General features: G+C 35.5%; 1 protein-coding gene across 1 annotated transcript in view; it reads right to left on the reverse strand.

The window, feature by feature from the left end:
- LOC142350291 (tetraspanin-17-like) overlaps positions 1 to 6,346 on the reverse strand; it is a 29,862-nt gene extending 23,516 nt beyond the window's left edge. The window contains exons 1-6 of the mRNA XM_075402095.1: positions 6,260 to 6,346; positions 5,705 to 6,061; positions 5,564 to 5,638; positions 5,408 to 5,503; positions 5,233 to 5,340; positions 1,962 to 2,150 (exon numbers count right to left, since the gene is read on the reverse strand). Coding sequence (XP_075258210.1) covers positions 1,962 to 2,150; positions 5,233 to 5,340; positions 5,408 to 5,503; positions 5,564 to 5,638; positions 5,705 to 6,061; positions 6,260 to 6,295 — 861 coding nt within the window. The 5' untranslated portion in view covers positions 6,296 to 6,346. The remainder of the gene's footprint in view (positions 1 to 1,961; positions 2,151 to 5,232; positions 5,341 to 5,407; positions 5,504 to 5,563; positions 5,639 to 5,704; positions 6,062 to 6,259) is intronic.
- Between the last annotated feature and the right edge of the window lie 4,984 nt (positions 6,347 to 11,330).

Here is an 11,330-nt window from a genome sequence, read left to right on the forward strand (position 1 = left end):
TTTTAGCATTAGCCGATTATAAACTTATTTTCGCGAAAAGTACGTCAGTCTCGGCAATGACAGGACACCCTTCCTTTCTACGGCAACCAAAATTAATCTGGTTACCGGTTTTATCTTCCATCTTTTTGTTATATGACTTCAATGCCACAACATTCAAAAATTTTCTTTAAAAAAATTGGATATTTTATTATTATTGGTTCCTTTGGAAATCTGTTCACTTCATCCTGATATTGATATTTTGCCTGTACTTCCTAGTCATTTTGCCTAATGTTGTTTCCTAGTCAAGAGACTTATTGATGTCTTATTGATTACCTATGCATGACAAAAATCTTTGTCCTCCAATTGAGGCTTACGCTCTAATTGAGCGTATTTATTCGATTTCCGAGCGTATTGATTTATTCGAGCGTATTGGCTGACTTTCTTATTCTCATCACTGAGAGGTCCCATATGATTGCTGATATTATGACGTAACTGATGTTGTGTTTGCTGGACAACATGCGTTTTCATACAAAGTTATGTAAGTGGTTCGTTTTTGTTTTTACTCTTCTTTAGCAAAATTGCGTAATAACAGATCCCAATGATTTTCAAATGTGGCCCAATTGAATTTAATTAAATATTCTGTAAAATTTTAGCTGAATTAGAATAAATTAAAATAAAAATACATAATATTCAGATAATAGCTAATGATTTTAATGGTTTCTCTAATTTGTTTGTAAATTTTTTGAGATTTTCTGCATACTTAGTCGGTACCTATGGCTCAGTCTAACGAAAGACAAGTCCTATTGTTTTCATAACGAGTTTTTAATAAATTTATCAAGATTTGTTTTGTTAAAAGCCAATGGTCATTAAAACTTTAGAAATTACATGGTTTAAAATATGTTGATTTTTGAACTTCGCACCTCTATGTTTGTCGGCTTCTTACATAGTCTCATTAATGAAAATTTCCATCTGCTGTATAGTAAGGAAAAAGTAAATTTGTGTACGTTAAGGTTTTATCCGATTTTAATTTGACGTTGTTACTATGTACTTTTAAATAAAGATAATGAGTTTTACCGTGAATTCTTTTTTGCTTTTTTATTGTTTTTTTCTATTAGTCTTTTAGTGGCAGATCTCGATGTAATTAGGCATACATGATTTAATTCAATTATTAATTTGGTTGTAACAATTTTTTAAGCTCAAACGTCTATTTTTGATTATCTCTTTGCAAAAATGTAAGTCAAAAGACAGTTAAGTAAAAAAAAAATTAGACGAGCGCGGGTCGGAACATCATGTGCAAACGCACATTAACCAGCCTCCTTGTTAACCTATAAACCTGATCTCTACTTCGCTCGTTTGCTTAATATGTTTTCCTTTAAGTGGACTCTTTTATTACACATATAGAGCAAACGGGTTAAGTAGTAATAATGCGTTCATTATCCTTAAAAAAATAGATGCTTCACAATTAAATTGGTTAATTAATTGGATCATGGGCTATTGTTGAATCGGATGCTTCGATATAATCGGATACTTAGCAAATCTAAGTCCAGAAAATTTATGAACAAATTTCAACTCTTCTTTTAAATTTTTTTCAAAACTGCATCGAGGAAATTTCTTTTTTTTTTCGGATAAAGAATCAATATCTACCGTGAAAAAAGTTTCTAGAAAAAAATGCGGTTAAAGCGATACCTACTAGCGGGTAACATTCAGCGACTTTCAGCTGATAAATGCAAAGATAATTCTAACGAGATGCGTTCAGTCTTGAAACAAGCATGTACATACAAGTTTTAAAACGCCAGATCTTATCGTTGCCATATTTTCCTATACACAGTGCTAGATATAAACTTACTAGATCGCGACTAACAGACTCTTGTGAAAGTCAGTTTGAAATTCTGGCTCAAATCTCGAACCGCTGCTTGTTTCTCGATCAATGCTAGACTTTCTCAGTGACTTACTTCATCAGTCACATAACTCTAACTACGCACCTGCGGGAGGAAGAAGAGCAGTAGCACAATAGCAATTGTGGAGAGGTTCTCGTTGATGTAGACAACAATCCTGTTTGTACATCCTCCGGAGAATATCACTTCTGACAGAGCAGTGTTGATAGTGTTGTCCGAGCTGCCAGATCGAACCCCAAAGCCACATTGTGTGTTGTTATGAGCCACACCGAAACCCTGTATATTAAGGATATTGGTTATCCACTCGGGGCAAAAATTGTACCCAGTTAATTTTTTTCCAACCTCTCGAGGGGGCGAATAACTATATACTCAAATAGGTTTTTTTTGCTCAGACAATTTTGATATATTCATGGTAGAATGCGAGTGGTATCATTAAAAAGCTCGTCCAGCGTATAGTTCGGAATTAAAAAGATTTTTCTGAATTTCGTGTTTTTTCGAGGAGTCATCGAGGTTTAAAATTTTGTGTGAACACGTGATGTTTGGCATGATTTTGTTCACCTTTTTGTTCAAATTAACGTTTGTTCAATAAAAATCTATACAAAATTACATTTTAAGCTACAAATGAGACAATCTTGAGCTTCTAACAGACGAATGGCCATAAACAAGGGTAGTTTTTGTCTCATAGGAAAGAAAACTATAAAAAAAAATCGATTTCTATTTGAGAGCTGATATTTTGAAAACCATTTCATATTTTTTTTTAAATATTTTTAAGTCACTTAGAGACTAGTCAGTTTTCAAATCCAAGTTCTGTTCATGAAAAACCTCCATTACAGTCAAATGATGTCCAGTGGACAAAAAATTCGTTTTAAGGAATCACTCATTTTTTATGGCTCCGACTCTTTTCGTAATTTTTATTGAAACTTGATTGTTTTTGAGATTTTAAGAAAATTTTGAAGTCTTATGACATAAAATCGTTGACTTAAAGTGCAATAGGCTTCCTAAAGAGCAGTAAGCGAACCTATGTAGTAATTTGAGTGGACAGCTAATGACTGTCAAAATCAAAATTTTGAAAAAAAGTTCAATTTTTTGAACTTTAACCTATCTTAAATTTGTTTCTGTGAACTGTAGGTCAATCTCACTATTGGCGGGACCCCCTTTCTTTTTTTGCAACCAAACTAAGCTGGTTAGCGCTTTTATTTTGTAACTATTGTCTTTATGTCTTGGATGCCACGACTGTTCACAAGATTTTTTTTTAATTTTTGGTTATTTTTTGTCATAATTTTGGATTCTCTTGAAATATTATCATATTATCCTATTATCGGCAGTTCCTACTGGCACAAAGAAGGTTTTCAATAGATCATAGATATAGTTTGCTGAGAAAATATATGGTTTTAATGGCTTCGACACTGTCTTCTCGCACTTTTCTACTGATTTTTTTGGTTTTTGCCTGTATCTGTTATCCTTTTCATAGTCACACGGCTTATTGTGATGAATTATTGATGCTTTAAGAATTACATAAATTATTGTCTCCTCGTTGAAGCATAGCTTATTATAACTTTTTATTTATTGATTTCCGTTGAAAGCTATTGAATTTCATGGCTTTGATACTTAGGGTTTTCTAAAATTCGTGATTTTATTACATTTGTTCATATTTGTTGGTTTCTTGCAGCCATTTTTTTAAGAAAAAGAATTCTCTTGTTGATGAAAAATTATTTGAAAATGAAAGTTTTTAATGAATAGTTCAATTTTAATGGCTGCGACACTTCTCTCTATTTTGTTCTTCAATTTGCCGTTTTTGTCTGTTTTTAATTCTTTATGTAGTCGTAAATATCTGAGAGGTCTCATAACCCCCTAAATGAGTGGTGAACAAATGAAATTACTCAATGGAGTAAGTTTATTATATGTAAGTTTATAATTTTAAAGTTTAAGATATTATTTGTTTTCAAACTTTTTTGAAGTTTTTATTTGTTCTTATATTTGTCAACTTGTATCTAATTCTCATCACTGAGAGGCCCCGTCCAGTTCGAATATTGAAGTGGCTAATGATATTACGTCGTAATTGAGGATTTGCTTGACGAGCAATATGCGTTTTCATAAAAGTTTTGTTTGTGGTCAATATTTGCGTTGCTTTTTCTCTTCTTTAAGCACATTCGCATAAAAACAGATCCCAATGATTTTCATACGAGGCCCGAGTGAACATAATTATTCTTTCAGTATAGTTTCAGTATGATTCTGTCAGTAACTGAAATAGTCAATTAATAATTGAAAACATAAACCGACAATTGTCGGAAGAATTGCTCTTGAACGACAGGCTCGGCCATTTAATTCAGGGGCTGTAGCCTAGATCAATTTTTCTTTATTGGGGCAAAAACCTTTCGGCCGCAAGGATTCGAACCACTGACCTCCCGATCCACAACCACCCACACAAATCACTGCCCTGCGAATCACACTTCTGCTATGCTATTTTATATTATCAAATATTAGCAAAAAGCTTTACTTCGGAGCAATAGAGATCAAAAATGCAGAACGAAAGCGTAAAAAAGTCACTTGAGAAGTCAAAGAATGTTCTAGAAGAAAAGCGTAGAACTGTAGAGCAAAAAATTTGCATAAAAAAAGACACACATGTTTACAATAATTGCTATGAATTTCGTTCAAGAGCAATTAATAAAAACTAAAATGTTCAGATGACAGCGAAAGATTATAATGGATTCAATAATTTGTGTTTTCGCAAATTGTTTGTAATTTTTTTTAATTTTTTATTATCTTTGGTCCGTTTCTGTGACTTAGTCTAACCAAAGACAGATTCTATTGGTTTGTAATGACTTTTTAGTAAATTTATAAAGAATTTTTTCGTTAAAAGCTAATGGTTTTTAAGACGTTTGTAAATATTTGGTTTTTAAAAATTGGTTGATTTTTGAATTTCGCCTCATTATTGCTTCTTTTTGTCGACTTGTTGCCTAGTCTCATTAATATAAAGTCTCATTTGCTCTTTAGTAACGAAAAAGTAAATTTGTGTAGTTAAGGTTTCTTCTGATTGTATTTTGACGTTGCGTTGTTACTAGATGCTTTTAAGTTTAAATGTTGAATGTTTGCTGTAATTTTTTTTCTTTTAGCTTATTTTGTCGTTTATTTTTTCTCCCGTAGTCTGATTAATGGTTTGAGATCCTGTGAGCGCTGTAATGATGCATGGCATTATGTAATTCATTTAGTAGTTTGTGTAACGATTTTTTAAATCTCAAAGATCTGTTTTTGTCTCTTCATTTGGTTGACAGTTATGTCAAAAATATAGATGAGCGCGGGTCGAAACATCATGTGCAAACGCACATTAACGAGCCTCCTTGTTACGATCAGCACTTACTCTGCAACAGGAGAAAGGCACACCACAATTAGAGACAGCAATACTGTCGCATGCGTAGTACATGTTCAGGTCCCAGTCATTTGGTCCCTCACCACCACAGCACTCTAACTGAAATCACAACTTCATTGATCACGAATACCTTTACAGGATTATTAAATTAAACTGAGATACTAGCCTCGTGCTGGATGTAATCCATGATGTTCTTCAAATCCACATCATCATTGTATAGCTTGACAGACTTTTGAAAAAACCTATCCAGAGACGCTTGCATCTAAAAAATTGGTTTCATTTAGAGGTGATAGTCGTTGGAAACGCAATCTGAAAGGCTTACCCTGCCATTTAGAGTGAAAACTACAATAACGAATATCAGTTGCAGAATTATACCGATGCCCATTATTGCAATAAACTGAAATAAAAACTTGTCATAATAGTTATATGAGTATTGATGAAACACAAGCGAAAAAATACTCACAGCTTTCAACAAATAAGTGTTTTCACGGAGTGCTCCAACACACCCAGCAAAGGATACCAAGAAAATCACAACCCCCAGGACCACTAATAATAATGAAGGCGTCAAAACTCCGCTCACAGCGTTGCCGTAGTCTGCATTGACCGCAATGGCCCATATGCCAATAATTACGAGAATGAAGGAAATTATCCAGAAGAGGACATTGAAGGAGAACAAGATGAATTTGATGACATTATGTGCCAGCTCCGGAACGTGACAGCAATAACACTCGTGATACTTTGTCTTAGTCTGAACATCTATGTAAAAATCAGGCTCGTCTCTTCCACCAAATATAGACTCCTGCTGTTGTGATTCTTCAGCCTGAAATTTCAACACGTCCACATCGGTAACACATTAATTTCGACTTTATACAATCATTAGATTTCTATTCGGTTCTAATGCAGCTCAGACTTAAAAAGCTGCAGAAGTTTCAGAAATATATTTTGGAGTTGAGCAAACTTTTAAGCGCAAGACAGCTACATTACTGAAATAAGGAAAAAATTTTTCCATCTCACTTACCGTAACTGGTTTTTCCTCCACTTCTAATTCCGCCATCTTCACCAAATCTGGAACGCAAAAAGCTTTCTATAAACTTTATTTAAATAATGTCCGCATACTTTCAATGGTCAAAATAAAAAACGACTGACTCTGCTATTTGCATTACATGCAAACCATATCAAACTTATGCTCGAGTATACAACTAATATAGTGAAAGAATGAGCTGCTGTTATGGTAATGTCTAGTGCCTTTGGTGGAATAAAACCTGGTGGGGTCACATTCCAAACCCGAGCACAAGCTGAAACAAAACATTAGAAACCATTCAGCCATCCCCCGTGAACAACGGTAGAGGATAAATCTTCTGTTGGTTTGTTTTCTTGCAGCGACCGGCTCCCTCTGAGGCAGAGGAAACAGCTTCGAAAAAGAATGATACTGATCTTTCTCTTAATGACGGAAAAGTCGTCGGCGTACGTTTCATTGCCCCGTTTCGCTGATTTAGCGACGATCTGTTCGAGCTTTTATAGCAGAGTCCTGCACTGCCGGTGCTAGAGGGCTGAATGTGCTATGCTCTACGCCAATCACGCGTTCTTCTTATTTCGCTTTCTAATATGGACTAATGATACTATTACCCATCTGGCTATCTTTTCGGACAAGACTTTGACAGGGGGTGGAAGATCTGGATCTATTCTGTTCCCCCAGTGTTTTACGCCCACAGTTCTACAAATTATGTTCTTATAAAGCACGTTAACTAACATCGAGAAATGTTCTGACAAAGGAGTGTTCTGACCTATGGCTTTTTCTCCAGTCTAGCATCATCATCAGCAGTGTTTGCGTTATTTGGGAGGTTTCGCCTTTGAGCGGCTAAAGGTTGGTCTCGATTGGAAAGTCATGGCGCATTTCGTCGGGGACGATTGCAAAACCCACCTCGGCAAAATTCTGGTTACCTAAAATTTCCATCTATCGGCCTACTCAGACATAGGTCATCTCCAAACACTAGTTTGCACGTAGGACAAATCGTAAAAGCGTAAACGTAACTATTTGCGAGTAGGTAACAGCTTCCCAAAATTGACCTCCAAATCATGAAATTATACCTCCTTAACAGTATTAGCGGAACGCATGCAGAGAGTAAAATAGCTGTAGGAGTATTGCGCAATGACTCAATTCTCTCGTGCATTGGCAATTCTCTCGTGCATTGTCAACGACTCTTATCCGAAAAACCCACTAGTTATCGAAAACAAGAAGTTCTTAAACTTGAAAACCAATTGACAGAATCATCGGAACTGGACAGGATTGAATATCAGGAGAAAATCATGCGTGCAAGAAATACCGGTACAATCTTCAAACACTTGAAAAGCCTGAAAAAATCACCCAGCCTTCCAAAATTACTAATCAAAGAAAATCAGCAGAGCACAAAAATGCAAGAGCAAGTCAACATGATGAACGAGTTCTTTCACTCAGAGTTCTCACTCAAAATTCCTTTCAGTATACAAGATGTAAAATTGAGAAATCCTGAAATTACAAACTTCGAAATCTCAAAAAAGCAATCTACGAAATACTTCTTTCGCTAGATGCCACAAAGTCGCGAGGCCCAAATGGCATACCGCCTGCATTTTTCCAGCGTACAGCACGCGAAACAAGTAAGAATTTAAATGTACTTTTCAAGCAGATAAAACGACTGAGAAAAATCCCAAACTCCTGGAAAATTGCAGCTGTGACACCAATCTACAAAATTGATGACAGACGGAAAGTAGTAAATTACCGACCAGTCTCTCTTTTAGACATTGACAGTACAGTTTTTGAGAAATGCATTTATTCAGCTTTATACGCTCACTTCGAAAAATTCCTAACAGAACACCAACATGGATTTGTTAAAAAACGCTCAGTTAATACAAATATGCTATCCTTCTTGAAATCAATTCACGACGCACTCGATAACAAGTCAAGCTTCGAAATTGTAGCTTTCTACACAGATTTCTCCAAAGCTTTCGACAAAGTGCCGCATTTTGAGCTTGTACACAAAGTTGCAAATATTGTAGTGGGAGGTTGCCTATTAGAAATTATCATTGACTACTTAGACAATAGGAAACAATTCGTTCGGGTAGACAACACAAGATCGGAAACTTTAGATGTAACAAGTGGGGTACCCCAAGGTTCTCTTCTCGGACCACTCCTGTTTTGCATATTCATTAATGACCTACCTGATGTGTTAGTCTTCTCTGACCCATTTATCTTTGCGGATGACCCAAAAATTCTTGCAGTGAAGAAAACGTTTTGGCAAGTTCAAAACGATCTCAATGGTATTGAACAGTGGGTAAACGAAAATAAAATGAAATTAGCCATGGACAAATGTGCAAAGCTGTGCGTAAGAGGTCAAACACAAAATTACGAGCTTATGGGCACTAAACTAGAGTAATCCAAAGTCATCAAAGATCTCGGCATCTATTTTTCCCATGACCTGACGTGGAAGACTCACATCGAAGAACGACTGAAAAAAGCAAACAAAGTACTCTATTTACTTCGACGTAAACATAGATCTTCAAGTAAGACAAGAGATCAAGCTCGGACTCTACAAGTCACCAATTTTGCCAGTCCTCTTATATGGCTCTGCATGCACAAATCCGAACCGAGGTGAGCTACAACAGCTTGAAAGATTTCAAAAGAAAGTAGTCAAATGGATCCTTGGACAAAAAGTCATGCCGTATCCAAATCAACTGAGACTTCTTAACATACTACCACTACCAATGTTCATGCAACTAAATGACATCCTACTTTTATCGAAATTGACAGAAGACGATAGCTTTTTACCTATGCTGAGACAAAATTCAGAAAAAGGGAGAACAAATGAGTTATTCAAGCGCCCGAAAACCAGAACTGAAAAGGCTAGAAATGAGTTCTTTTTCCATACATGCAGACTAGCAAATCAAATAGAAAATTACATTGAATTTAAAACGAAAAAGGCTTTAAAAATCGAGTTTTAAATTTCATGTGGAAGTTTGCAAACGAGCGATTCGACGAAAAAAACATCTGCAGCTGGCATCTATGCTGTGACTGTCAGATCTGCAGAAATAATAGGACAATTTTCTAAGACGACGATTGGGACGATATTCCCCTCAGTGAAAACTGTAACTCCCCAAAAACAAAAACAAAAACAATCAACAATCTAAAACATCATTAACACGTTATTCCCTTACATAAAACCCGTCCTCACAATGATATTTCTTACTATCGTCCCATTAGTATCCTCCCTAAACTTTTCTCGTCACTTGACAGACTATTGTTCAATTTGATTTACCCAAAAATAAGGCATCAAATCAAACGTGAACAACATGGACTTATGAAATCACGTAGTACAATAAGTCAGGTGATAGTGTATCTTGATTCTGTTTATTCAGCTCGTGATACCAATTCTCCTGCCATTTATATCTACTTCGACGTAAGTAAAGCTTTTCACTCTGTGTCTCATCAAATACTTTTGTCTGAGCGTGTGAATTTTGGTTTTGACTCAGCTTTTTTAAAGCTTATCTAACAAACTGTTCTCTGTGCGCAAAAATTAACCAAAATCTTTCTTCTCGTTTACCGGTTACTTCTGCAGTTCCTCAGGGCAGCGTGCTCGGTCTTTTGTAATTCATCATGTTCGTTAATGACATGACTGATGATGTGGCAAACAGTTTTTTTTCCTTTTGCTGATGACCCCAAAATTTTTATTACCTCATCGTTCTCCCTTGTCCAAGAAGACATCAATTTAATTGGTGTTATTTAAATGGTCTCCATTTCTGCCCATCAAAATGTAAAACTGTTAATTTTGGTGGGCATGATGAACCTGCTGAATTTCTTTTAGTTTCTGAATACTTACCTTACAACAAACAAATCGGAGATCTGGTTTTTATTTTGTCTAATACTCTATACTGGAAAGCTCACCTAGATTCAGAGCTTCTAAAACGCAACAGAGTTTTTAACTTCCTGAAAAGCAATATCCCTTTTTGAGAGTCGAGTCACAAGAAACTTTTGCTATTTAGATCCCTTATCCTACCTATTTTATTATACGGTGCTCTTGTTTGGTCTCCGTCCTACACTATGCTACACCAACTTGAACGCTTTCAATACAAATTCCTTCTTTGGATAATACGCTAGTCATCATATGTTTCAGGCTTAGAATCCTTTCAGTTACTTCCTCTGTGTTAAAGCTTAATCAGAGATGACTTTGTTTTCCTTTGGAAGCTTTACAACGGGGCCGTTGATGTACAGTGTAACTTTCATTTTGCATCTTTGCCAACACGATCTTCCTTGAATGGACTGTTTCGCTTCGCTACAGCACGCAAGGTCTCTTCAGAAGACAACTTTTTCATCCGAACAACTAGAGTTGCCAACGAGCTCATCCGGTTGAATATTATTTCATTTGAAATTCCATTAAAAACTCTGAAAAACTCCCTTGTCAATTAACTGAAATCCAGAACATCAGTTTCCTATGATATGAACTATTCGTGATCACAATTTGTCAACTGTTATTTTACCTTTCGTCGTGCATGTCATACATGTGTGATTTCTTAAACCTTATCTTAAAAGGAATTAAGGTTTTTACTACTCCTACTACTACTACTAAAACCATTAATTTTTTTGAGGACGGTGAGTCAGATGCTGACAAAAAATTGACCAACTGACTCAAACAATTGCCAAAATATTTTGAGAGCATTCCAAAAAGATTTCAACTCTTAACTAAAGCTCTAATAGAAATGCACAGTGATTTCATGCCTTCCGGAATTCAACCGTTTAGCCCGTTTTTTGGTGCGAAAAGTAAACCTCTGCACAAAAATTGTCCACAAAAAATATCCAAGCAAAAAACCGCCCAGTAGCAAAATCCAATAAATATCAGTGATTTTGAAATTGGACAAAATCGGAAAAAGTACTGTTCAAAACTAAATTAGAGAGTCAGAATAAATACCTCTTAATGAAAACGACACCAAATAAGAGGCTGCATATGCTTTCTAAGCTGTAGGTCAAAAATTGATGCATAGTTACACTAAAATATCAATTAAAGAGATCGGAGTCAACGATGCCTTTTTCATATCAGTAAACAAATCACGTTGATAATTGA

Source organism: Convolutriloba macropyga, chromosome 1, assembly GCF_964194025.1.
Source record: "Convolutriloba macropyga chromosome 1, txConMacr16.3, whole genome shotgun sequence".
NCBI classification, from domain to species: Eukaryota; Metazoa; Xenacoelomorpha; order Acoela; family Convolutidae; genus Convolutriloba; species Convolutriloba macropyga.